Source organism: Plasmodium fragile (genome assembly GCF_000956335.1).
Source record: "Plasmodium fragile strain nilgiri unplaced genomic scaffold supercont1.15, whole genome shotgun sequence".
In the NCBI taxonomy this organism is placed as follows: Eukaryota; Apicomplexa; class Aconoidasida; order Haemosporida; family Plasmodiidae; genus Plasmodium; species Plasmodium fragile.
In genome coordinates this window covers 288,702-316,214 of record NW_012192595.1, presented here as the reverse complement: position 1 = coordinate 316,214, position 27,513 = coordinate 288,702, and the positions used below count along the sequence as shown (strand labels likewise).

Below are 27,513 nucleotides of genomic sequence, written 5' to 3'. Positions count from 1 at the left end.
TCTCTCTCTCTCTCTCTCTCTCTCTCTCTCTCTCTCTCTCTCTCTTTTAGCTGTTTTTCATTTTTCCTCTTTTCCTCTATTCCTTTTTTTTTGTTTTTTTTGTAGCGAAAAATTCCCCGCTTGGGAATGACGCGATGTGACAGCTGTGTGTGTGTCATCCTTCCTGTTCCTCCCCCATGCGCGTTCGAGGAGGCGCAGCAAATTGACACACAGGGGAGGGAGAAAGCGATTCGCCGTTATCAATTATCGGTTAGCAAATTAAGCCGGTAAGCGGTAACGTAGCGCTAACGTAGCGGCAACGTAGCGGTCACGCAGCAGGAACGTAGCGGCAACGCGACCCATCCCAACCCCCTACAATGAACTCCTTCTTCTGCGAAGATACCAAGGAGGAAGAACAGCTCCTCCAGAAGATTATAAAAGTGAAAGAAGAATCCTTGCCCAAAGTCATTTTCGAAATTGTAACCAACAAATGTTTGTCCAGGAGGTCAAAGGGGAAGGAAGAGAAGGTCAAAGTGGAGCCCCACTTGTCGGCGCACTCCCTCTTCAGCCATGAAACCCATGATGGGTGGAGTGACCAGACATATGTGCCAAACAAAGAGGAACAAAATAAAACTCAAGCTGCGAATGGTGATAATGCGAACGGTGCAAATGTGAACGCACAACTACAAGCGCATGTTTTCCCCTTCCATCTTAAAAAAAATGGGCATGTCAATGCAGACACCTTTTTTATACCCTACAAAAGTCATAACGATAAGGATGTGATAACGGAGTACACGTATAGCTACAGCTACTACGATGTGTACACTCCTAATATTGAAAACACAAACAAACTCTTTAATGTGAATAATGATCAGTTGTGTGATGTTGCACCAGAGGGGGGGGAGGCAGTGATTGGTCAGAAGCACGTTAAAGTGAAACAAGAGAAGGAAGATACAGAAGAAGACGATGATGAACTGCCTCCGGAAGGGTTTGCTGAATGGAGCATACAAAAAAAAAATGAGACAAGGGAAAACGAAATGGGGAAAGAGGTTCCAAAGGAAGAATCACCTTCCCTTACAAATGCAAACCAAACTTGTACAGAAAAAAATATGCAAAAATTCCTTGTCCATTTTAGGGGCAGATTGTTCATCGGATGTAATCTCATCTATTCTCACTTCAAGTGTAACACATTTTTATGTACCATACAGAGTAAAGAATTGGACCCAGGGGAGAGCACTTCCCTCAGAGAAAACGACCTACAATTTGTTAAAAAAGAAATACAAACATACAACTTAATTAATAATGCTATATATTGGAAGCAGGATGAATACCCAGATGTGTCCGACCCCAATATTCAAAAGTTTCTCTTCTTGACGGTCGTGCCGGCGCTGTGTGATTTTGAAGAGGAGGGGGAACAGGCAGCCGACGTTCTCTTCTAACTTGGTGAAAAAAGAGAGATGTACACCTTGGAAGCGTCCTGAAGAGGTATCCCAAGTTTTTTTTTTTTTTTTTTTAATCATCTCGGATGACCCATATTCAGCCCACTCGCATGTGTCTAACACTTAATGAGCACCAGCATAGAGGGAGATGGCCTTACGCGATAAGTAAATCCCTTTGTTACTAACGAGCTTCACATTAAGTGGGGTGTCTTCCGAGTGCGCCTCACTGTCCGTCCATTTTGGACGTGGCCCGTCCGCTTCGCCACCGCCAACAGTATGACTACACTGCGCTTCGCTGCGCAGGCCCCGAAAAACAGAGCGCAGATGGGAACAGAAGACAGGTGAGTAAATGCCCAGCTCGCTAAAGCTATTGACCAACATGAGCAAACATTTGGTGGTGGGCATATCATGGGGGGTTTCCATTTTCTCCAAGAGACTCTCGCTTTTGTTCAATATGATGCTAGTTGTGTCGTTTTTAATTTTCCTCTTCGAAACGACATAGGCTGCTAAGGCTAGATGGTGGAGAGTGGCTTGCTCAACCTGTTTAGTAAAATATATTTGAAACATCTGATACACGTCCTCGTGGTCAATTCCAAGTTTGGTGTAGCAGTAAAGGATATTGCAGAGGGTAGATATATTCATTCGTCTGGCCATGAGGATGAACTTTGCGTTTAGGCTATCTAAGAGGTGTTTGCTCGGTGACGTTTGCCCACCGGTGGGAGGCACCCTAGTGAAAGCGGCCCCGCGCCCCCAACCTAATTTAACCATGCCGCTCAGGATAAAACTGAGCTGATGCTCATCGCACAAATGGACCTTCTTCTCAATTTCAGAAAAAACAGCCGAGAGGTAATCCGGCTCGGGGACTCCTAACTTGATGAACCCATTAATGATTAGGGCCAGATGTCTAATGGTAGCTAGCTTGATCTTCTTAATGGTTTCTTCAAAAATTATTTTTAAAAACTCTTTAGGGACATCAAACCATATTCTACAACAGGCATTAATTATGAGGGAGAGCGATTGGGTGTTCATTTTGTGCACGTCCTTTGTAATCTCCAAAAGTACTGCAAGGAACATGTTCCTCAACTCTTCTGTTTGTTTGCTTCTCTCTCGCGTAGCTCCACCCACTTCATTTCGTTCGCAATGTGCATGTTTTCCACCGCTGGATGGCATTCCTACAACGTTATTATGACTCCCTTGAGTGACTTCCCCTCTTTCATTATCACATTTCGTAGTGGTATCATCTCGGTCCCATCTAGGGAAGCCTGCCTCCCGGATGAGCATCTCGTTGTCCACTTCGTCCAGCACACTCTGGTGATACGCACAGTTATTCATATCTCCCTCGATGTCGTTTTTGTCCCGCTGCTTCTGATACTTCCTCAACTGCGTTACGGTAGTTAAACGTGGACTTGTTTCTTCCGTTCTCGTATTTTTCCTCTCAGGGGTTGAAGCGTCTTCGTTAGTTGCTCCTGCCCCGCCGCGATGCAGTAGCGTAAGTACATCCCCGCGGTGGTGTCCAGAGGGGTACTCAATATCGTCCCCTTTCAAATCCCCCTCTATGTTAATCCTATCTAGCTTAACATTTGAGACTTGCAAAAAATGAGGAGTTGGTTTGGTCACTTGCGAGAAGCAATTAAGTAGCATGGCCAGTCCCTGTGGCGTGAAGGACTTCCTACACTTCGAAAAAGAGTTCAGCACAAAAAGGAGAAGCTTCAGTGTCATTTCACGAAATGAGTAATCGTTACAATGCTTGGAAAAGGCATTCAAGGTGACAATAAGAGGAAAGGAATTAGAATTTTCTCCAATTGGTAACTTCATGAATTGAGTTAAAATCAACTCAAATAATTTTTTGTCGAAATAATTTAACACATTTAATGAATGACAAATATGGGCACAAGCTAGCATGTCCATTTTATGTACATGTCCTTTTTTTATTTTTTCACTGAATTTTAAAATCATTTTTACATCACGATAATTCACTTTCGCATATGCATGGAGTATTCTTCCCATTTCCTTTGTGTCAAACGTATCACTTATATTGTTTGCTCTTTCGCTTAGCTTATCCCAAGTGATCCTATCATATGGGCCTTCATTGGACACACGTTCAATCGTCTTTGTAATTCTGCTGTGACTCATCCAGGAGATACCAGCCAGTGTGTCATGCGAGACATATTTCCTCCTTATTATGTAAATGGGCAAAATGTGTGGCTCCTTCTTAACTATTCGAAGGAGAACTCTACACCGTGATGTCGTTGCCATGGCCTCCGCAGCTTTAGTGGTCTCTCCTTTGGTGCCCTTATAAAAGTTCTTTTCTACAGAGGCACGGTGTGGAGCAGCAAACCCAAGCAAGGGGTGACACATGTAGCGGCTATGCAAGGAAAAAATAAAAACACACACGCATTGATTTATGTACAAGTATCAGTTGCATATCGCGTCAGCACTCATCCGTCGCCGCATACGGGTATAAAAGATAGGGGGAAAAAAAAGGGGAAAAAACGCATTTCTAACACTCGCGAGGCTGATTTCTTGTCCCGCTTGCACTCTTTTTTTTTTTTTTTTTTTTTTTTTTGCGTCCCCTGGTTGTCCTCGAAGCAAGGATAAAAACAATACGGAGCCTAATTTGGAAGGTTTTTCGGGGACCTTGCCCCCCACTAGGCGGGGAAACTGACCAATGAGTAAGTGAGAAGTGTCACAGGTGCAAAGTCGAAACGGACAAAAGTGATAAAATAAAAAAAAATCTGTAACGCCGTTAAAAGGGGAGGCACAAAAACAATGCCTTAAAAATTTTCCCTTGAGAGAAACACAGAAGTACTATTTTGAAAAGTTCACTTCTTGAGGCGATGATTGAATCCCGACGTCCACTCCGGGGCATCAACCTAGTGGGTATCTCTTCCTGCGCAGATAGCCACGAGGAGCATGCGTGCGACCCCTTCTTCCGTCACGCCTGGATCAGTCAAAGGGGGAAAAACCCAACTACCACGACAAAAACCGCTTCTACTGTTCGCACAAGGCGTATTTATGAAAAGTGGTATGTGTGGTTGGTGTACCCAACATAGGAATGGGGACATTAGCGGCGGCACGAGAAAATGAAGCAAGGTGTGATCCGCTACCACACACACACAATCACACACGTGTGGAACCTCCCATTTACTCCTTTGCGGGAAAAACACTAACCCTTGAACAATAAGACTCAACGCATTATCAACGTCCTTTCCTCCCCCACGATGGGTAAACAGTGCAAAATAACACAAACGTTAGAAAAGTCGCCACACGTGTTCAACATAAAATGAGTCGGTTTCTTTTGGATCGGAAAACAAATGTGTATATATATGACGCTAAAATAGGGCCGAACTGGAATATATGACAAAATTATTAAAAAAAAAAAAAAAAAAAAAAAAAAAAAAAAAAAAAAAAAAAAAAAGGAAAAAGGAAAATGGAAAATGGCGTACTACGGGGTAGCCTCTAAACAACACTTCTATTCATCGATCCAACCTCGTGCCGCTTCACTTACGTGCACCCCCTAGTCCATCCTCTTGCGCTGATTCTCCCAATCATAGTAATCCTCGATGCTGCCGATGTAGGGCATGTTGGAGAGAATGTCGTTTGGCTTGTAAGCGAGAACAAGCATACCACACAACTGCACGAATACGTTTTTTAGGTAGTCCGCTGAAACACCGAAACGGCACGTATCCTTCAGTATGTTCGCGTAGCACTCCACGTAACGAAGCATCTCAAAGTACTCAGACTGCTCTTCAAACAAAATGCGGTTATAATAGTTAGATGCATTTCCTTCAAACTGGATGGGTCCTGGATTACAGAATCTATCCTCCATCTGCCACTTTTGCAAAGCAATTTTTAAACTTCTATACGCCTTGCCGTTCAGGTCAACAGGGGCACTAGGAATAACAGGGAGGTCTCCTTTAGAAGCGCTCTTCAAATACTTACTGCCCTGTCCTCTGGGCAAAATTTTCATCAACGATATAAAGGGAATGGCAAACATTTTCCAATCTTTAATATTACCACAGAGCCCCCTTATCGAGACAATATATCCTGTGAGCCCACTTTCAATCACTATAGAAGCAGCATGGCCATAGGAATAAGCCAATTTACAATCAAATTCAGATGGCAGGGATGAACGGCCTTGGTAACCAAAGAAGTGAGTCAATCCCATGAAGACTCCTGAATATTTTCCCTGTTGTTTCCTCTGATGGAGTTCTTCCTTCACCATTTGTAAAAGCAACTGTTCTGTTTCTAACTTTTCAAATCTCATGGATCTCAAATCCACGTGCAGCAGTTCCTTAATGATGAATTGGGGGAATGTCTTCAGCAGGGCTAAACTCCACGGGGTCAATTTTTCAACCCATGGGGAGGTAGACACGGGTTGTGCGTCTGTCGACGTTGCTCCGGATGCAACCCCAGCTTTTGCTCCTGCTCCTGCTCCCCCTGTTGTGCCACTCTGCGTGGTCGACAAATTCACCAAGTCATTCCTCGCCTCGACCAATTTCCCCTTCTCATTAGCATCGTTCAGTATGTCACTAATTTCGGTTAGTAGAATCTTCATATGAGGTAAATGCATGAGTAGCGCATCCGGGATCAATACCGTACCGTAGTTCTTTCCCAATTCAGCTCTTGCACAAACCACATCTGCAATGTCTTGAACAACCCTCCACAATGTTTTATCAGCAGCTCCATACTCCTCCGAAATGATTACCATGTTAGGATGAGTCTGCAACGCACACTCTAGAACTTCATGAGAAGGAGATCGTCCCATTAGACGAATGAAATGCCAATACTTGGGCATACTAACTGCATCTGTTAGAACATTTCCAATGAGTGATGCATATACCTTCGTACTGCTGTCAAAACCTACACACGTTTCTATCAGCTCGTGAATCAAATTGTTCGATCCTGTTAGTGGGATACCGACAACGGAGGTAGGGATTTTCTTCTCTAGGAAATATTCAGCCAAGAGTGCTGCTTCTGTAATGGTAACATTTGAACCAGGCATCACCAAACCGTTGAGTTGCAAATTGGTTACTGTCTCACATACCTTATTTCGATTCTCTTTATCAAATAAGGAATGCTCAGGAGAAATTCCTGTTAACTCTAACCCTCCTTGGTTCATATGCTTGGCTATGTTGTCGTCGTCTATAATGATATACTTATTGTTTAGTAAACCATACAGTCCGTAAAAGGCAATGCAGACCCCTTTTAACAATTTCAGTCGGTGGTACAGACCACATAACACATTCATCGCTCCTGGTGCTTGTCGTGACAAAAATACAATTCCTATTTTTATTTCAAATGATATTGGAGTGGCATACTTGTCATGAAAAATTTCTTGAATTTGAAATTTATTTTCATATGACATGTGGGGGTAGTTGGATAGGATCTGCTTCTGTGTGTAGGGGTCACTCGATATGTACTGCTTTCCTGCCCTCACTTTGGCTTTCAAATCTGTGCATAGTTCAGGAAGCATCAACTTGTTGTATAGCCTGGAGGTCTGCAACTCGGACATGCATCCTAACGACTTGTAACTTGAGCAATGCTGTTCGTAAAATTCATTTTCCTCTTGATCTGCATTGGCACTTGCATCGCTTGCCAAGTCGGGGTGGGCAATCTTCCCTGCCACGGCTCCCGAGTCATTTCCCCCTTGTTTGCTGTGCATGGGTAGAGAGTTCTCCTGAGTCGCTTTACACATAGCATTAATCGCACCATGTTCCTTCCCCCTGTTCATCCCATCGTTGGAAATGGCACTAATACCCATCTGGTTGTCTCCCTCCACATCAGCCCCACCAACAACATTGCTACCCCCCACATGGTTCGTCTTATTAGCCAAATTAATAATCATTTGCAATTCCTCTGCGTTCTGACACAGGAGTGTATTCTTCGTGGGTATCTTCACCGTGTAGCATCTGGAATTACTCAAGTGCCCATTGAACTGAATAGGGCCAGGAGCTCTATATAAATCATATAGGGACCATAAATTACGAACTTCTTTCAATACGTTAAAAAGTGGGCTGTCCAAATCTACGAGGTATCTCTTCACAGCGGGGAACTCCTTCCCTGTATTGTCCCTATTCACATGCATGATACGCAAAAATGGAATGGCCGCAGGGATCCAATTGGTATAGGAATCCTCTAAGTTTTGTATAATAGACATGTACCCTGTTTTCTTATGGTCAATTAACAAAGCAGCATTGTACCCCAGAGCATAACAATAATTGCAGTCAAAATTGGAAGGGGTGGCACACCTACCCTCATATCCTAAATAATGAGCCATGAACTGAATATTCAAACTATTGTCTTTAAGTTTTGCTAATTCAGATTCAACGAGGACAATGATTAATCTCTCTGTTGCAATTTTGCCCACTTGAATATAGCCCGTCGATTCCCTATCCATTAAAAGCTGATCTTGGATGATGCTAGGTAAGAAATCCCAAACTTCCCTAGAGTTCTTCAATTTGTTCGCATCAAATGGACCTTCCTTCAAAATGACATTCAACTCACCAATCAACAATTTCATTTCAGGTACAAATTCGATTAATCCTTCGGGGATTAAAATAACTCCATGATTTTTATTCAGTGATTTTCTCTTCAGTATAGTATTAACAATGTTACTAACGATATCCTTTAGGGACCATTTTTCCTTCTCTACTTCTTCTCCTATGAGGACTATGTTTGGCCTTGTCTGCAAAGCACACTCCAACACTACATGGGAAGCAGACCTTCCCATCACTCTCACAACGTGATATACATTATGTCCTGTCTTCACATCTGTACATAAATTGCCTATCACTTCAGAGTACGTCTTCGTGGCAGTATCAAATCCAAAGCTAATTTCAATTGCTTCACTTTTTAAATCCCCATCGATGGTTTTAGGAATACCAATAACAGAAATGGGAATTTTCCTCTCAGCAAAATATTCAGAGATCAATGCTGCGTTACTGTTTGATCCATCTCCTCCAATTATTACCAACCCATTCATTTTCAACTTGGCAACAATATTTTCAATGGCAATCAAATCGTCTTTATTCCTGACCTTTCCTCGTCCTGACCACAACATGTTAAAGCCACCCAGGTTACGAAACCGATTCATTAATGAGTCCGTTATGGTGACGTAATTTTTACTATACAAACCATCTATGCCTCCTAAAAAGCCAATAACCTGTGATTGCTCGTTGTACCTCTTCGCATAATCATATATACCCGATATGACGTTGTGTCCACCTGGCGCAGGACCACCAGATAAAATAATTCCAATTTTCAATACATTTCCTCCCTTAAAAGATTCATGGTTATTCGTTTCCTTTACGTTCAAAAAGGGTAAGTTGTGTAAATTCTTCAAATATTTTTTCACATCCTCATAATCTTTTTTGTTAATAAAATCATCCCCGTGGTTTTCTTCTAACACCTGATACTCACTTGCCAATGCCTTGGGTAATGTTGGTTGGTACTTTATCCTTTCATATTGTAGAGGACTCAAATCATCATTTAGGGATGCCGAATCACCATGTTCCTTTAGCTTTTTTATCTTCATATTTTCATTATCTACAAGGTAGAAGGAATTCTTCATTTCCTTTTCCACTAGGAACTTTTTAGAGGTTAGCTTTTGCATCAAACAGTCAATCATCTCACTGTCTTTTTTGTCGACCGGCCTTTGACCTGGGCTTCGTTGACCTTCCTGCTCTTCCAAATTGAAAGCACATTCATTGTCCCTTAGCAGCACGGACATGGTTTTGACGAGGCCGTCCATGGATGGCTTCTTGGCCTCTTGGCCCTTATCGTTGAAGTTACTCATGTTGCTTTCTGGGGTTGGAAATGAGTCCTGCGTGTGGCCTTGTCCCCGTTCCACTGCTGCACAGTTGTTTTTGTTTTTTTTTTTGTATATCCCCTTGCAACTTCTGAAGTCGCTTTTATTTACCAGTTGGCTTTTTTGCCAGGGGAATGGGCGCCGACCGGTCTCGATAAGAAAAAATTGGAGAATTGCTATTCGGTGAGGCCACTACACACGTCCGTATAAACACATATAGATATATATAAACGTGTAGGTGTATATGTGTGCACAAAATGAACCTTCCTTAACATGAGGACAAAAAATAAATAAAATACAAATAAAAATAAGCTTGCTTCACGGGACTTTTTTAAAAAAAGGAGAAATTCCTGCGAGCACAACTTTTACCTTTTTTCATGCACCTTCAATTTTTGCGCAATCTGGCTGTTGGAAAATAATTTCCCGCTTATACGTTTTCTTCCTTTGCTTTCCCTTGTGCCTCTACACGCGGTAAAACAAAAATCAGCGGAAGCCGCGCGTTAAAAAAGAGAAACGCTGTTCTACAATATTTCACAAATATATGTCACAGAAATGTGACATGTTAAAAAAAAAAAAAAAAAAAAAACAAAGGTGTTTATTTTTAAGAGTGGTGTTCCAATATCAGCATACGCTGTTTTTTCACTGCGCTTTGCGGAATGAAGTCAATAAATGTATATATGTATGTAGGGTATATATATGTACGGTGTATAAATAATCTTGTTGAGAAGCAAATATGTCATACGGTATAAGAATGCAATGCATTCGAAAATGCTGAGAAGGTGGGTGGAGAGTTTTAACACGTGCAAAGTTGTTTGCCAAGTTTAATGTAGCCATATGAAAAAAGGGCACATATACGTAAGTAAGATCATACAATAAATTAATATCAGTCAAGGATGCGTGTATATTATATTATAGAAGCGTTTGTTGGGGAAATCAGTTGCGATTAAGCGGTTAGAAAATCGGTGGGCGGGAGAAAGTCGAGTCATAATTAAAGAAGAGAAAAAAAAAAAAGGGCACAGGTTACAAGTGGTTCTCATTACGTTGATGTTAATTAAATTGTGATATTAATATATTGTGCTTTAATATGTGAGAAGCATGATGTTGTGGCACATGAATATATATACTTTATATGCGTATTTGTAATCGTATATGCATGCGTATTTGTGCGGTGGATAGTGGAAATGAAAATAACACGGGCTTATTTATAGCCTACGCATAATAATTCGCAAAGCGTGCTCATTTTCGTGCGCTTGCATATATGCGAGGAGGAAAAGGGAGTGGGCATGCAAAAAAAAAAAAAAAAAAAAAAAAAAAAAAAAAAAATTCATTGCATAAATTAACGTGTATGTAGAGGTACCGCGGGTGCGCGTTACTAGCATATGTTTACGCGGTAAAGAAACAAAACACGTCGTGGAAAAGCAAAGAAAAGAAATCGAGGAAATCAAGGGGACGAAATGAAAACAGAGAAAGCCAAAGAGAGGAAAACAAAAATTCGCCTCAAATGATACCCCCCCACGTGTGACAGTTTTTTCTGCAACTTACAGGTGAAATAATTCGAAAAGGTGTATGCATATTCGTGAACGCATATGCGTGCGCATGTACAAGTGTAACATGTGGCACTTTATACGTGTTCTTCCCGCGCACGCTGCGAAAACAAAAGCGTCGACGTAGAAATGAGACCATAAGAATGTACATAAATGCACGTCTATATGTGCAACACCGTGGGGGGTGTTAAAAATCAGGTGCCCCTTTTTTTGCAGCATGTATATAAATAGCGCGTTTTGCGCAATTCTACATGAAGACTACTCACTCTTGCACGTTAAACACATAACTGGGCAGCACCCCCCTCATGCAGTCGTTGCAGTGGGGGGGGCACATAGTTGGTCCATTTCTACACTTGCATTTTTTTTAAACATCTCCATCCTCCAAAAAAAGAATGTTCACACTCACGTGAAGCAAGGGTTAATGTTACACATTTTAATTCTCAAAGGTTTCCCCTCCCCCCCCTCAAAAAATTCTACTTTGTTCACCATTTTGCGAAAGAAGCGTGTGCACCAAGTGCAAAAAAAAAGAAAGGTATTTTTAAAAAAAAGAAAAAAACATGTGTGCCCCTTTAGTGAGACAGGTATTCATGAACTACAGTCCTTTCTGTTCCACACTTAGTTGCGGAGCATGATGCTTTGTATTCCTTTTCTCGTCAATTTTTGCACACACATGAATGTAGTAGGGCACAAGAACAAGTCCTGCCATTGGAATTATTCACTTGACCTGTGCAGGTTTTTTTTTTTTTTTTTTTTTTCCTGCCGAAATAGCTAGCTTGTTCATACAAAATTGTGACCCCTTTTGTGATATAAAAAAAAAAGAAAAAAAAAGTGCGGGTAACTGCTCATTCCGCTGTTGTGGGAATACTCATGAAAGGAAAAAATTCCTGCGCTGTCCACCCTCACTGGCATGCATTTCTCCGCTCGCATTGTTTTATATTTCCTGTTTGTAGATTGACAAAATGGGTGTACTTCCCCCTTTTTTCCACCGTTCAACTTAACTCGTCTGCGAATGTAGGTAAACGAATGCCTATGTGGTGCAACAACGCTGTAGAGGACGGCACTTCCCTGATGGTTACGAGGAAGCAGGTAGATGTTCGAATATAATATGTACATGCATGAATAAAGCAAAGAAAAAAAAAAAAAATTGCCTTTTCCTATTCGATGGATAATAATTGAAAGGAGTTAAAGGGATGCCCCGCTTCTGCACTTGATAAGCATACCCCCCGCGAGTATCCACAACAATGAAATGGGCTGCGAAGTACGTGGCACACATTTGTGCTGACTGCTTTCTACTCGAAGAAAGCGAAAAGTGGCATCTCACACAGTGGTAGTTTTTTTTTTTTTTTACTTCCAATTTTTGTACCACTTGTTATTGCTTCGCCGCAACGGTTTTCTTGCCCAACGTTGCAATGAAAAATTGTAACAGAGAGACCAAGTTGATTTACAGAACGTTGAGCGACAAATTTTTTGTAATCAACAAACCTGTAAACTGGACATTGACAAAGAAAAAAACGAAACGAGCAGAGGAGGGGGGAGGGGCATTGGCTCCAACTGGTAAGCCCTCTCCGTTGTTCAGTAGAAACAGTGACAAAGCAAAATGTGTGGAACAAACAGATTACCCAAATGACAAACAAAGAAGTAATATGTACAGGAGAGAACGCTTTCTTAGCCAGATGAACAACCTAAGTAGCGCTGAAAAAAATGCATTCCTTTATACAAATTCTGCCTTATACTTATACAACGATTTCAATTTTACTCTGAGTGGGAACTCCTCCACAGAGAATAACCATAAAGATAAAATTGTGCAGAAGTATTATGTAGAGTCCCTGTTAAAATGTGAGACGGACGGGGATGTGTATTACCCGTATAAGCTCCCTATATACATGAGTGGTCTCGTCATATGTTGTCGAGATTTACTTATTTACAAAAAATTTTTGCAAATGATTAGGGAGAATAAGTTGGTGCGCAAGTACAGATGTTTGGTACGTGACCCCTTCATCTCTGTTGAGAGTAATAAAGTGAGTTTGTTCAGGGAGACAGCAAACACACATGCGTGTGCATACACAAGCACGAATGGTGAGGACAACAAAATTGATCACAGAACAGCTATACACTTTTTAAAATCACTACAAGCACAAAAGGAAGCGAGTGATATGTTTCCTTATCACAATTTTTTTGCGGACAATCCCTATTCCTCGAGTTACTGCTATCGGTTGGCTGACTTAGCGATCGATGAATGTAAAAGGGGAGTAAATCCCACGTGTAGTATAAACAAAGAGGGGAACAATAAAAATGGAAGTAACAGACCTTACAGGGGGGGGAGATTCACTGCGAGGGAAGAAAAGACCCTCAATTTTGACCACTTCGTTTCAGCCTTTTTGAGGAGAAGTCCCCCAGTGAAGAGCCTCAACCGCTTTTTGTCCAACCTCCTCAACAACAATAACGCAACCCTGAATGAAAGCGACGAGTATGATTTAGAACGCGAGAATGAACTCCGAGTGAATCCTCCTATAGGGTACACAGAGCAAGAGAAACATAAGCACAGCGACTCAAGTGTGAGTCGAACAAATGGTGACCACTTACTGTACGATGTACAGATGCAAAAGGAATGTCTGTCCAAAGAGGGCAAGATAAAATTCCCCTTATCTCTATACTTCAACCAAGGGAACTTTTTTACCTTTGACAAAAAATTCGAACAAAACTCCATTCCTGTCTCCATGATTTACAGAATGGAGAATTATAGGGCCTACTTGAAAAGGAATTTAAAAACGTGTTTGAAGGAGGACGGTGTAAATATGTTTTTGAATAAAAATTCCAACATTTGTATTATCGAGTTTGTTTTTCTGGACAACCCGAAGCCTGATTTGATCAGATTTTTTTTTAGCGAACTGAACACACCCATAATTAATGACAATATATTTGACAGGAATTCATTCAAACGGGATGTAATTGGTGAAGTGATTTGGAAGCAGTTGGATGGCAGCTACGCGGATTTGTCTCCTCCTCTGGCGGGTTCTCCGCTCTTCGATGAGCCTACCCATTTGGGTGTTGAAGTGGAGCAAGAGGATGGGGTTCAATCTACCACCTGGGGATTTCAAAACCGTGATAGGAAAATTAAAGAGTATTTGCTTAAGACGAGAGACCCCGACGTTAACGCTTTCACCATCCCTGGAATGGGGGTGACTTCGCAGAGCTGCGAACAGAAAGTACAAAAAATAAATTCAAGCAATTTCATCATACAGGACAGTAGTTCAAGTGGTGGACACGACGAAGGGGGGCACAAATGTCCACAGAGCAGCGGACAACAAATGAAACGTTCCAATAACAACACGAATCTGTGTCTGGAACTATTTCAGCTGCAGTTTTTGGATCCAATCAACGGCGATCATGTGAAGATAGAAAATTCTCTTCCTAGCGCATGGCTTTAATTTGTAATTTTAATTTTTTTTTTTTTATTATTTTTTTTTCGTTTAAAAAGTTGTTTTCCCCATCGCGGCATATTTTTTTTTGTAGCGTAGCTTTTTGGCGCGGTCGGCCGTTTGACCCAGCCCCATGTCAAGCACTTTCTTATTAAGCGTAGGAAGCGTGGTGGCATTTAAAAAATGATAATAACCCCGTTGCGAAAAACAGTGCGCAGTTATTTACCTATTTTTTTTTTTTGTGGCTCCGCGTTGGCGTAGGTTTTATTTGGCTCTTCGAGCGTTACGCTGTTCCGTGGGTACGTAGATGCACAAGTACGTACACGTATGTATGTATATATATATATATATATGTTTTATTTGGCTCTTCGAGCGTTACGCTGTTCCGTGGGTACGTAGATGCACAAGTACGTACACGTATGTATGTATATATATATATATATATATATATATATATATATATATATATATATTAAGCGGAGCAAAACAACTGTCCCAATGGAAAATTAGTACAAATTCGCGTTGACCGATTTTCTGAACATAGCGTTGTAGAGGTGCAGGTTTATAATAGCCCAGCTCTGAGGATAGCGCGCGGCCAGGCGTTTTTTAAAAACAGGTTGCGCCTTTTCTCTTCGCTTGGCAGAACAAATCATTGGTTCTTCGCTGAAGGTTGTTTTTCTCTTTCTCGCGTTTGCTTCTAACCCTTGGTGGCTACCGAGGAGAAGCATAACCTGACGTTTCTCCCTACCGCGGCCAAAATGATGAAAATTACAAAGGAGAGGAGAAAGTACCGAATTAGTAACCCCTATGATGAGGCGCAGAAGGTGAGCATTAAGGCCAAAGCGGAGGAGCTAAGGGAGCTCAAAAAAAAGGAACTCCATGGACAGTATGAACGCAGCGATGAACAGAAGGACGAAGAACACAAAAACGCAGCGGAAAGATTTATGCAAATTTATAAAGAGTACATAGAGACAAGTGAACAAGTGGAGAAATTCAAAAAAGTAAATGAAGACCTGCAGGAATCGACAAAGAAAACTGGTAGCAGGAAAAAAATAAAAAAATTAAAGTTGAAGCTAAAGAAAAATAATCTTATAGCAAAGTTGGTTAAAAATAAAGCCATCATTAAGGCAGGCAAGACATTCTTGTCTCTAGCGAAACGGACAAGTGAGAAGAAAAATTTGTCAACCCAAGGGGGGAAGAATAATAAATCGGAGGACGTGGTTCCCAGGACTATCCCCTCAGTTTTGGCAAAAGTGCTGCGTGGGGACAATTCGAAGGAGAAAAACGGAGTGGAGAAGGTATGCAAGAAGGGCAGTACCCCCAATGGGTCCCCTCTCAATGGCGATGGTAGCAAGACGAGCGGTCCTCATGTGATAAAGACTAAAGAAGACGTACTAAACCAGTACGACGATATAATTAGTGCCAATGGATTTATACAAAACCCGCTGGAATATGCCAGGAGGGTTATTGAGCAACGGCAGAAGCAGGGCGGCAAAAACGCTCCAAGCCAAAAGGCGGCAAAGAAAAACGTCATGAACAAGGGAAACGTAAAAGGGAGACCTTTTTGACGTCTTCACATCGCCGCCCAGCACGGCCATCTTCGACGCATTTGTAACGTTGTCAAGGTTGCGCATTTTTTTTTTTTTTTTTTTGTAAAATGAGGTGTCTGTCAGCTTGACGCAGCTCCACCTCGCATAAAACGCCTAACCGGGTAACACCCCGTTTGACGATATTCTACCTTTAGGAAACATTTTTTTTTTAAAACTAATTTAAGATGCAAATTTGTTCCTCTTCGTAATGGTTTATGAGCACACACAGTGTGTGTGAAAAAAGGGTGCACGCGTTGTTAAGCGGTCAAGTTAAAACAGCGTAACCAAGGCGCTTAACCACGCCCCACAAATGGAGTGGCCTCTATTGCACGTGGAGCGAAAGTGCCACGCAAGGGAGAGTCGGCCCTTATCATCCCTTCACTTGCTTCTTCGGAGCTTGCCCCGGAATTTTATTTTTAAATTTACTCTGCACATAATCATGCATAATTTTCTGAAGCTCTATATTCTCCTTTAGCCCTGGTTGTGCCTTCAAAATTTTTTCATCAATTTCTAGTTCCTGTCTCCACTCCCTCGGAACTTCAACTCGTTTATAATTTTTTAAAATTTCTGGAGTCTTATAATTTCCTTTTTCTCTTTTTAAAACTTCTTCTCTCGCTTTTTCTAAAATTTTTTTTTCTTCAATGAGCTGTGCTAGGTATTCTGGTCTGTCTATATATTCGAGGTCAAAAAAGTTTACTGGCAAATCATTGTCCACTGCTATTTGTGCCTTTTTGGCCAATTCATAATCGAACTCAACCATGGCATTCACATTTTCTTGGGTTAGATTTGCTCTTGGCCTTGTTATGAGTTTCATTTCTAGCAGTTGCGAAACGGCCATGACTCCTGTAAGGGGGGGGAACAAAAAAAAAAAAAAGCGGGTGCGTGCAACGCTATGCAATGGTATAAAGAATGCTCAAGCGGTCCATCCGGGGGTGCACACAAATAAGCATGGGCACATTTTTGCGGTAACTCTCTTTCACGCCAAAGTTCACACACTCTCCTCTTGCCCTACCTGGGTGAGAAATGAAGGTCGTTTTATTTTGACGTACTCCAAAGGATACCAACACATCACACACTTTATTCGATAGCCGGGTAGCACTTTTGAAAATCATTGTCGAGTTGACATGTGCAAGTGGGTGGAACGGTGTAAGTGTCCGTGACTGCGGTGTAGAGATACACACTGTTGCTTTGCCCGTGTTGACAGATCAGTAGCGGTACACCTTCAACCACTGAGAGTGGAAGCTGACCAGGAAAATAAACACTACAATGGCGCAGTGGGCGCAGTGACACAGTGCAGGGGGGAGTGCCTATCCGTCCGCGCAGCCCTTCCGCTGAAACGCGCTAAAAGTGGCACAACTATGTTTTGACCATTCCTGCATTAGCTTCAAGTGAATGTGTCCTTCCCCGCGAAATGCAAACGTATGAACATGAACATGCGTTTTTCCTAAGTTACAAGAAAGAAAAAAAAATGGCAATTTTTATCTCCCTCGTACTGAGTATAAAACACAATTATACCTCAAGCATTCCCAAGTTTTTTTTATTTTTCCCTCCTGTTTTGCTTTTTAAAAAATAAGGTCGAAGAGAAGAATCAAAAGCAAGGGAAAAGACTAAACGCGTGTCGCTCGCATACATTTACGGGACCAAATACCTACTCGCTTTTCGCACTTGGGAAAAAAAAGGTGTATCCATTCTTGTGTGAACGAATTGTTAATGTGGTCCCTTTGAAGGTAATAAAAAAAATGTCAACTGCACAAATTGGTGCATGCGAGTTGGTGGGGATACAAAAAAGGATTTTTTTTTTTTCATACATGGGCGTGGAAACTTTTTCCCAAGATGGGAAAAATTATCTTCCCCATTTATTTTATACATGCTCATCTTTCACTTTTACACTTTTGCTCTCTTTCTAAAATGTGTCATCCGTCCTCCTCATCTTTTTGGCAAAATGCATAACTACCGGGGGGCGCGCAGTTCAGGATGGTTGAGCGTAAAATTAGAAGCACTTTTTGTACGTACAACAGTCTTCCCCACTGTGCAAGTTCGAGAGAGATGGATCCATATTTCTCCGTGGCCACTGTACAGGGGAGAGGGGCCTATTGCTCCCACCAATTTTGCGTTGGCGTTATTTTTAACGCTACATACTTGTATGTGTCACGCGATGTGCAATGCAGGTGTGTGTATATTTGGACATCCGTCCCCCACCCTTGCTGCCTTTTCGCCAAGCGTTACTGGGTCATGTAGAAAATACCGAATGGTCCCTCCTGTATATACACCACATAGGTACTATAGGGAAATGGGTAAGCACACACAAATTTGATGTTTTCGCAACGTTGAAGGTGTCTCTTTTTGGTTTTCTTTCGGCCATCTGTTCAGACATTTTTAATTTATAAGTAAAATGTAAGCTCCTCCCCCAGCTTGCCAATTTGCATGTCCTCATAAACTGCAATGTTAACCTTTTTGAAACAGTTACAATATGGTTGTTTTGAATAAGTGTTACAAAAAAAGGAAAATAAAAACAGTTCTACAATCTGCTACCTCTTTTTAGTGCCATCCCGGGGAACAAGTCCATATTGGTCAATTCGTCCATTTGGGCATCATTCTCGTCATTTTTTTTTTTTTTTTTTTTTTTGCCTCTGTACACATGGGCAATTTTTTGTGCACACACAGGGTATTCGAGGCATGAGGTGGAAAATAAAAAAAAAAATATATATATATCCATTTGACTGATCAATGCGCGAGGTGAAATTAGGAAAACATATGGATCACCCCCCCTGGTCCGTAGTCATCATAACGGGTTTATAGTCCCCTCTGTATATTCGTGTCCTCCAGACAGACCCGAAAGCCTATTTCACATTTGCCGCATTCGGCCCTGGGGGCATCATTCTTGCTTGATGTACTCCGCTGTAGAAGCACTCAAAATGAGTGACGAAACTAGCGGCATATCACTGATAAAAAACATCGAACAGAAATCGCTGGAATGCAGAGAAGGCAACGAAATCGTCGTGCTCAAATTGTGCGAATTGTGCAACTGCATACACCCCATATATAAGAAAATATTTGGCGATGGGTTTATAGCTGACCTGTTAATAAAAGACTTAAAAAATTCGACTTCCAAAGTCCAAAAAGCTGTGGAAAAATTCCCCGAAGAGGTTAAATATGTATCCACCTTGTATTCGCACAATTTAAAAAAATACCCCAATTTGCAAAAGCTAAAAAGCGATACAGATAACGGAATAGTCGATTTCCTGTGGATGAAGAGGACAATTGAGTTTATTGTAATTTTTCTCGAAAAATGTTATGTGACAAATTATACATCCAAATTAAATGTGTGTGCGAGGGACGCGTATGACCAAGTATTGAAAGCTTATCATGGTTTCACAACAGGGAAAGTTGTCACCCTGGCGCTGAAGTTATCGCCTTCCAGGGAGGCTCTAACCGAAAGGTTACAATTCGAGTCCAACGAGCAAGCGAAGGCTCACCTGCAGGGGTGTCTCACCATAACGAAGCTGTTGATAAGCGACATTTCGAAGACGATAGAGCAGAGCGGCTGCAACTTCGCGGACAAGGTTTAGGAGGGGAAAAAGGACCCGACAGGAAAAAAAAATAAGTGAAATAAAGTAAAATGTGTGTGTGCTGTGAAATGCACCACTTTTGGCTGTTTTTTTTTTTTTTTTTTTTTTTCCCTTGCCTGTTCATAATTTTTACAACACCTGCGCAGTGGCTACCTGCTAAGCGGACACGTGCGCACGAACGGGGCATTTCCCCTTCTACAGCCTCTATTTGTGTAGATATGGAATTGACCACTTACGCATGTGCCTATATGGTATCTATTATTTTTTTTTTTTCATCTTAGCAACTTGGTCAGTTAATGTGGCTCCTCCGCACAATCACCACTGTTTCTCTAAATGAAAGTAAAAATTATGTCGCCTGTTGAGAAAAAATATGGCTCTAACGTGGGATACTAAAAACAGGCGACCATTTTGTTCCGCATAAATGTTTACACGCGCTGATGACACTTCCACAGAGATGTGTTATCATTTATATACTCTTTACAAAGGAGTAGAACATGCAATCGATTGTCATATCCTGTTTTTTTGATAATCCGTGGGGCGGGATTACACTCAGTGTGGCTGAACATTCGTCATCTCTAAGTACACACACTGGTGTGTGAATAAGGCCTGTGCCCACCTTTATAGGGAATCATGCACAATAACTTCTGCCTTTTCCAGGGAATTAAAGCGGAACGAAAAAAAGAACATATAAATATTATATAAAACCGAATGGCCTGTTCCATGCTTGCACACTAAAGATAATTTTGCCTAAAATGTAAGTTGTCGCATATCTGCACTTTTTTGCGCGTTAAGGGTGGTGAAATATATATACTCACCTAGAAAAAAAAAAAAAAAAAAAAAAAAACACCTGAACAAGCAAGAAAATTTTCGTACTTTAAAAAAAAAAAAAATAATAAATGAAGCTAGAAAAACTTTATGATTTTTTAAAAAAAACAAAAGATCATGGGTAAACAAAACAGAGATGGAAAAAGATGCTTAGAAAAACGAACAATTATGTAAATGCGCCTAAGAATGTACGAAAATGGTATATGAAGAAATTTATAAAGTGAAAAGTAGCAGAAGAAGGGATTTACTCGATTATAAATCCCCAAAGTAAGCAAAAATTAAGAGAAAAAAAAAAAAATAATAAAATTCACATAATACAGAACATATTATATATAAAAGGGCAACGAAAAATGAAAAAAATAACTTAACATGTGATGAAGAACAACCCACACAAAACCCAGTGGCACAAATTCAGCAAAAGAGAGAACAATCTACTTAAGAGCCTCCACACACGGAAAGGTGTTAGGCAAAATATAGTATACAAAGTGCTAGCACACAAATATAGCACTACCATTAACGCATATATGTCACAATGTAATATTTTTATATTTGTGGTTAACCCCTCTTTCAAAAAAGATGAGATGTTAAACTCACTTTTAAAAGGTCCATTAAAAAAACACGTTCGCACAAAATGATGCCGAGAAGCGAAAAACAAAAGGAAGAGGACGATTGGGAACTGCATCCATTATTTTTATCAAAAATTCCAAACAAAAAGGACATAGATAAAAACCCAGCTCTTTCAGCGTTGATAACATTGATCAATGAAGAAGAAGAAAAGGAAGTGTTCAGTTATGAACCAAGAAGAAAAAATCTAAAAAAAAAAATCACAGAAAAAGGACAAATTATCTACAAAAAAGATAGGAGGAATTTGTACGAACCCTATCAGCAAAATAAAAATGATCGGATGAATTATTTTGACAGAAAGACCCTCGGTGGAAATGCGGGTGTTAGTAAGGAGGAAGAGGTGGTGGACGTGGAAGTGGACGAGGAAGGTACCACTCTTACTACTGCAGAACAGGGAGGGGACAATTCTAACCAAAATGTGAACAGCAGCCAGCAGACCACAGACGAAACTTCCATAGGCGAAGTGCTGGTATGTTTGTCGATGATGAATTTGAAGCAGTAGTGGAGAATGAAGCGGTTCCCACCCTGCATAATAGCACTGTTGCGCAGTTGAACAGTTGCACATTTTTTTTTTTTTTTTTTTTTTTTTTTTTTTTAATCCTTCCCAGGACCCCCCTTTTTTAAATTGCTTTTTAGTCCCTTTGTATATGTCCCACACGCTGTATACAATGTGCGGGTCGTTTAATCACCCATTAAATGTATATGTTTGTTTGGAGTGTAAAAATTCGAATTATTTTTAATTTATTTTTTTTTTTGAAGTTTGCGAATTGGATGATTTGAATAGTTGGGGGTGGGAAAAACTCCTCCCCAAGCATGCACCTTTTAACCTTCTTTTCGCGTCTTTTTCAAGCGCGTGCATGGGTTGCTGCCCTATCCCTGTCCAGTGAGGCACTGATGCATGCAAAAGCGAAGCAAAAGCATAAATAGGGTGTAACATCAAGATGGTTCAGTAAAGAAAGGCGTGTGTACATACCGTATGGGTATACCCGCAAAGGAGGGGATGGTGTGATTCGAAAGTTCCTTATGAAAGAAGATGGGCACAAATGCGCACACCTGCAAAAAACACACATCTTTACAAACTTCCAATGATTCAAAAAAAAAACAAAAAAAAAAAAAAAAACAACAAACACTTAATAAGACGAATTAATTCAAATGATTAACCGCATATCGTTATCAAATAATTAAGAAAAGAAAAAAAAAGAGGACGAATCGGCTGACGGGTAAATGCAATGTAGCAAGGATGAAGGGAAGAATAATAAAAAAAAAAGAAAAAACAAACAAACGCGGATACAATTTAACCTATGTTGGTTGCAAAACTTTTTCGCTTCCGGGGATAGCGAGGTGTGTCTTAGGTCAGGGGCTCCTCCAGCTCTACTGCTTCGTCGTTATCTTTCCGATCAGAAAAGTCCTGCGTAGGGGGAGGGACGCATACAGAGGAATGTAAAAAATGGCAAGTTGCAAAAGTGGGATGTGGGCAAATGGGGGGCTCACAAATGAGTGACCGCACACTGACCACCGTGCGTCTCTCGCTGGCCTAATCGAATAATGAACATATAAAAAAAAAGAAACATATAGGAGCACAGGGACGCTTTTCCCCCTCATGGTTACCAAAAAATTCGCGTAGAACAGGAGCAGGAAGCCTATGGAACTGGAGTACAAAATCATGGTGAATCCAGCTCTGCGGGGGGAAGAGGTGACATGAATCAAGATGGGGTAGCGGTTGGTTAATCAGTAAACCTCCAATCGATGCATCTCTAATAGTGGATGATCAATCCTAATCGCATGCGTACTTGAGAGCCAGCCGGTTGTCGTTCGTGTATTTGTGCATGATATCCATTATTATCCCCGAGAGCAAGGGGGCGGAGAACCAGCCGAAGACGTTATATATGACTTGGGAGACGGCGGAGGACAGGCTCTTCTGGTGGTTGTTCACGCAGGAGAGGAGCATTCCTTGGGGGGGTGAGGGGGTAATGATGCGGAGGATGTCGTGTGCTGTACACATTAACAGGATGTATATAAAAATGAATGTGACTACGGACGCTTCTCCCTCGGGGTGAGAGAGAGTTTCTCCGTGGTTAGGCCATACCTACGGCGACGGGGACCAGCGCGGAGCCCGTGAAGAGACACAGCCACAGCGAAATGGAGAAAAAAAAAAAATTATTCAGGTGAGCAGACAGAATCCCAAAGATACAAGCAGAAATGGCAAAGGCAGTTGCGACCTTAATTGTTCTGGAGTAATTTGTATTTTTGTATCCCCCAAATAAATCACACACAAATCCTCCGAACCAAACCCCTGATGTTGGTGAAGTGAGGAAGCATAGTGTGGACACGGTGACGATTTTCATTTTTTCTGTCAACAGCACAACGGACATATATTCGGTGATCCAAAATTGTATTCCTGTAACCACAAAGTAGAGGTTACTCATTCCTAGGGTTACAATAATGTAGAGTTTGTTTTTGAGTAATTTTTTAACTTCTTTTAATGTTTTTCTGAGGACGTTTGTTTTTCTCTCCATGATATATGTTGCTGACCGGTTGAAGTTTCTGCGGAGAGAGCTAGTGGATGCTCCGTAATAGAGTCTGCTGGTGGATCTCGATTTGCTTCTGTCCAGTGTGCAGGTGGTCGATTCTGGGATGAGCGGATGTCCCTTCGGTTCGCCAGACGCTTTTTGGTGAGGGTAGTTCGCGTGCCGTTCGTTGCTGATGTGCGCCGCGCTGTAGGCGCCCCCTGCGTGCATCTCCTCCTCGGAAGAGGACCCCTCCTCTTCGCCCTCGCTGGGCGCACTGCCCTCCGAGCTAATGTTAATCATATCGGAGGGAATGAAAAGCATAATCAGAAACAGTGGGACGAGTAGGAAGGCCTGAATTAAAAAGGGAGACCTCCACGTGGTGACAAAGGTAGCATTCGGAAGCGGAGGATTGTTACGTCCATACGAGTACGAGCTATTTGAAAGGACCCCCCCCAAAAAATAACCAAAGACAGTTCCCCCTATGGAAGCAAGCTGTATGTAGGACATCCATTGTGTAGCTTTCTCATGTGGTGAAAATTCGTCGACCCAAACAGGAAGGTACACAACTGGGATAGCCTGACACAACCCATTTATGAACCTTGAGATGTACATGAAGGTGATGCAGTTAGCATGACTGAAGACGTAAAGTGATATGGAGAGCAACAGGGTACTTATGGTGATTAGTAGCTTTGCTGTTAGGAGCTCAAAGAGGACACTTGCTATTATGGTTCCAATGATTAAACCAAAGTAAACTAAGCTGCCCAGAAGAGACTGCTCAATGTAACTGAGCGGGAAGTCCTTCTGAATTTCTTCCAATGTGACGGGTATTGCACCGTGGTCGTAATTACACAAAACCGATATGCATATCATTAGGGTTAGGGTTAGTTGTAAAATGTGCTCATTAGTAGATTTACTCCTCAGTTGCTGGATTATGTTGCTGGAGAATTGGTAATTATTTATTCCCTTGTTTTCTTCCTTGTCTTTATTTTCTCCCCCTTTTCCATCCTCCGTCTGGGTCAATAGGGAATAATCATACCCGCTTCCCTTCCAGGCGTAGCTGAAGCAGTTGTCTTCTTGGGACTGCCTCTCGTTCTGTTGCGTCAGTATGGAGGACACCATGGAGGTTAGCAGGCCGCTGTAAGTCAGGTTGCCCTTCTTCGCGTACTGGCCTCGGTTAGGGGGTTTCCGTGTACAGGCGGCTGCGTGCTCAGCTTGACCAGATTGGGCAGGTTGTCCACATGGGGCAGACGGGCCAGACAGAACATACTGCATTGACCCCCCTTCGGCGCCGCTTGTCCCTTCCCAGTTAGTTTGACCCCCCTTCTGCGACACATAAACGGGTTTTACCATCTTCCCATTTTCGTCCTTGCTTCTTCCCCCTTCATGCGGTTTAGAAGCGGCCGACAGTGTGATCTGCTTATCTCCCCCCGGTTTACAATTTTCTTTGTTTTTTTTTTCCTGTTCCTCATTTGGGTCGCAGTAACTCGGGTTGACTCCTCCACTGAGGCTTCTCCCCCTTTTGAGGCTGCCAGCCGGGATGACGAACTTTAAAACATTGCTGCTGTTCTTTTGGTTCATTTGTCCGATGGGGCTGCTACTCCCGAGTGTGTCCTTTACGACACAGTTCTTTCGCGCTTTGTGGTCTTCACTAAGGAGGGTGTTCTTCACAAACACCTTGTGGCTTTTCTTCCTGTGCAATCCCATATGCCCATCGTTCAATCTGGCATTTTTTATTATGTTGTGACTACTTGAGTGGACACCACTGAGGTTTGCATTGTACTGCTTCGCGTGTCCCAATGTGTGTTTGTCATTATCCCATGGAGGAGTTGTGTTAATCGCCTGACTGTTCATGTAGGAGAGGTGGCCGCAGTTGGGGCTGCTCACCTCCTCGTACAGGTTATAATTCGCCTTAGGGGGGTTATACGTGGTGGCATTTTTCATGAGAGGCGCGCTTCTCCCTGGTGAATATGCCTCCGGAGTGACGCTCCGCCCATGGGTGTTACTAATGTAGAAGTTGGCACCCTGTGGGGATGCATTTTTTGGGTTTACACTAAAAAGATTATTCGCACCGCTGGTATAATTCATGGTGGTGGAGCACTGAGCTGCGTGCACATGTTCGTAGTCATTCACGTGCATTTGCTTAACGAAGGAGTTGCTATTTCTGACGTTCCATTTTTGCTCATACATGTTGTTATTACTTGGACTTGTGTTTTCTTTCCCTTGGTGCGTAACTAAATTATTTCTATGGAAGAACCCATTTTTTGCATCTACCAAATTTGTATTTGTCTGTTTAGCTAGCTGTTCCTTATGCATGGGTTCAAATTTCTCTGCAGCATCATCACCTCGCCACAATTTATCTCCCCCCTGGGGGTGTGTACACACAAGAGATCTGTTCATACTGTTATAAAACTGGGGATGCATACCACTTAGGTGAGCTTCCTTAACGTGCCAATGACTAACGTTGGAGCCAGAGATGCCATTTTTGTATCCCCCACTTTTACCATTGTCATCAGGTTTAGGAATTTTTTCCCCCTGTCTGAGGAACTCCCCATTTAGCAAACCATTTGAAATAATCCCACCGTGGAAACTACAATTTGAAATGGAATTATTTTCGCTAATTCCAGTAGAATTCTTCAAGGCGTTTTCTTCTTCTCCTTCTCCTCCTCCCCCTTGGTAGATGGTGTAGCTGCTGAGTGTATCACCATACATATTGTTGAGCACAGTTCCTTTTATGGAGCCAAAATTTTGAACAAGTGTATTTTTAGTCCCTTTTTTTTCAGTTTCATTACTAAATGGTGTTGATAAGGAGTTGTATGCATTTATATTTTTTTCATAGCTTCTGTTTTGTAAATCCATTTCGTATAATTCACTCTTCGGTGTTGATACGTCACTATGCAAGGGGAACCTGTGACTGTTCATTACTTGTTCACTTCTATCTGTGCCTTCCGACATAGGTGCTTTCGCTTTATCAGGCAGCTGTGTATGTCCTTCTGTCATGTGATTCTGCATGTTTTTGGTACAGGAGTTTGTCCTCTCATTTGACTTACTTATTATTTCGTTCATTCTTTCATTTTCTACACGCAAGGCGTTGTTCTGTTTGTTTTTTTTTTTTTTAATTTGATTCGTTTTATCCATTTATGCTAGTTCGCCTGGGGGAGAGGGGGCCAGCAAGCCTCTTTGTTGGGACCTCTCAGAGAAGCTTCCTTTTTTACGCTCGAATGGACTTTATTTGTAGTTCGAGCTCAGCTGCTCAGTCTTTTACACAATACTCGAGCGCTTCTTTCACATTTATGGTGGCGTTAACTCACTCAAGTGTGCATCTCTCGTTGTGCCTAACAGTTAACAACCCTGATTACACTGCAAAAAAAAAAAAAAAATAATAATAAATAATAAAATGGCACGTACAATGGAGTACCTCCACCTACATCGGTATGTGTACCCCTTCAGTGGGTGATACGTTTGGGGGAACCCAATACACATGTACGATTTTCTTCCAAAGTGTGAACTCACCACGTTTATGTGCATGTCATGCGGTGTCATGAACGTGTGTGTATGTGTGAAGTTAATACGGGGGAGTAATTTTCGCTTGTCCACCCCACTGCCTTGGGTTAGACAGCCAATAGCGGCAAATGCGCGCGACTCCGGCGTGCATGCGTGCTGGTGTACACACTCGCAGTTGCAGTTGCGGTTGTAATTGCAGTCGGAGTCACAGTTGCGCTTGTGTTTGTATTTATTTTTATTTTATTTTTTTTTTTTTTCCTGATACCTGCGAGGTAGTGTGACGGGCGCGCAAAACATACGCCGCGCGGGGGAAGTAATTTGTACGGCGATGCTCGCGACCACTGCCTAAGCAATTTCGCGAGTGAAGGGGCGACGGCACTCTGTCCTCCCACTGCAAAGACCAACGCGTATGCACAGCGCGGAACGTTTCTGCCGTTATACACACAAACGCATGTACGTACGTGTGTAGGTAGGTATGTATGTACGTATGTACGTCCGTATGTGCGTCCGTCTGTACGCCTGTATGCATGTGTATGCGCAGTTGCACGCGAGCGCAAGTAGTCCTTCGGTGTTGGTTACAATCGATATGGCTAATTCTGCATTTGGTGTTTCGCTGCGCCCGCTTTTGTTGCTCTTTCTGCGCGATGGTAATTTTTTTTCTTTTCCTTTTTTTTTTTTACCCCTCCATGTGTTTTGCCTGCCGT

The 27,513-nt window shown here is 41.9% G+C and overlaps 9 protein-coding genes across 9 annotated transcripts; 5 read left to right on the top strand and 4 right to left on the bottom strand.

The window, feature by feature from the left end:
• Positions 1-356: 356 nt before the first annotated feature.
• AK88_01732 (uncharacterized protein) lies at positions 357-1,418 on the top strand (the record flags this gene model as incomplete). Its single annotated transcript, XM_012479367.1, has 1 exon — positions 357-1,418. One exon carries the CDS (start codon positions 357-359, stop codon positions 1,416-1,418), a length of 1,062 nt encoding a protein of 353 aa, XP_012334790.1.
• A 123-nt stretch (positions 1,419-1,541) lies between these two features.
• Positions 1,542-3,674, bottom strand: AK88_01731 (uncharacterized protein; the record flags this gene model as incomplete). Its single annotated transcript, XM_012479366.1, has 1 exon — positions 1,542-3,674. The coding sequence occupies one exon, from the start codon at positions 3,672-3,674 to the stop codon at positions 1,542-1,544; it is 2,133 nt and encodes a 710-aa protein (XP_012334789.1).
• A 1,261-nt stretch (positions 3,675-4,935) lies between these two features.
• On the bottom strand, positions 4,936-9,216 carry AK88_01730 (diphosphate-fructose-6-phosphate 1-phosphotransferase; the record flags this gene model as incomplete). The annotated part of the gene is made up of 1 exon (XM_012479365.1): positions 4,936-9,216. One exon carries the CDS (start codon positions 9,214-9,216, stop codon positions 4,936-4,938), a length of 4,281 nt encoding a protein of 1,426 aa, XP_012334788.1.
• Positions 9,217-12,181: 2,965 nt separating this feature from the next.
• AK88_01729 (uncharacterized protein) lies at positions 12,182-14,200 on the top strand (the record flags this gene model as incomplete). The annotated part of the gene is made up of 1 exon (XM_012479364.1): positions 12,182-14,200. One exon carries the CDS (start codon positions 12,182-12,184, stop codon positions 14,198-14,200), a length of 2,019 nt encoding a protein of 672 aa, XP_012334787.1.
• Positions 14,201-14,949: 749 nt separating this feature from the next.
• On the top strand, positions 14,950-15,759 carry AK88_01728 (uncharacterized protein; the record flags this gene model as incomplete). The annotated part of the gene is made up of 1 exon (XM_012479363.1): positions 14,950-15,759. One exon carries the CDS (start codon positions 14,950-14,952, stop codon positions 15,757-15,759), a length of 810 nt encoding a protein of 269 aa, XP_012334786.1.
• Positions 15,760-16,150: 391 nt separating this feature from the next.
• AK88_01727 (uncharacterized protein) lies at positions 16,151-16,892 on the bottom strand (the record flags this gene model as incomplete). The annotated part of the gene is made up of 2 exons (XM_012479362.1): positions 16,151-16,623; positions 16,793-16,892. The coding sequence occupies 2 exons, from the start codon at positions 16,890-16,892 to the stop codon at positions 16,151-16,153; spliced, it is 573 nt and encodes a 190-aa protein (XP_012334785.1).
• Positions 16,893-18,695: 1,803 nt separating this feature from the next.
• Positions 18,696-19,349, top strand: AK88_01726 (uncharacterized protein; the record flags this gene model as incomplete). Its single annotated transcript, XM_012479361.1, has 1 exon — positions 18,696-19,349. The coding sequence occupies one exon, from the start codon at positions 18,696-18,698 to the stop codon at positions 19,347-19,349; it is 654 nt and encodes a 217-aa protein (XP_012334784.1).
• Positions 19,350-20,805: 1,456 nt separating this feature from the next.
• AK88_01725 (uncharacterized protein) lies at positions 20,806-21,300 on the top strand (the record flags this gene model as incomplete). The annotated part of the gene is made up of 1 exon (XM_012479360.1): positions 20,806-21,300. One exon carries the CDS (start codon positions 20,806-20,808, stop codon positions 21,298-21,300), a length of 495 nt encoding a protein of 164 aa, XP_012334783.1.
• Positions 21,301-22,146: 846 nt separating this feature from the next.
• On the bottom strand, positions 22,147-26,443 carry AK88_01724 (uncharacterized protein; the record flags this gene model as incomplete). Its single annotated transcript, XM_012479359.1, has 4 exons — positions 22,147-22,206; positions 22,407-22,476; positions 22,589-22,748; positions 22,885-26,443. 4 exons carry the CDS (start codon positions 26,441-26,443, stop codon positions 22,147-22,149), a joined length of 3,849 nt encoding a protein of 1,282 aa, XP_012334782.1.
• Between the last annotated feature and the right edge of the window lie 1,070 nt (positions 26,444-27,513).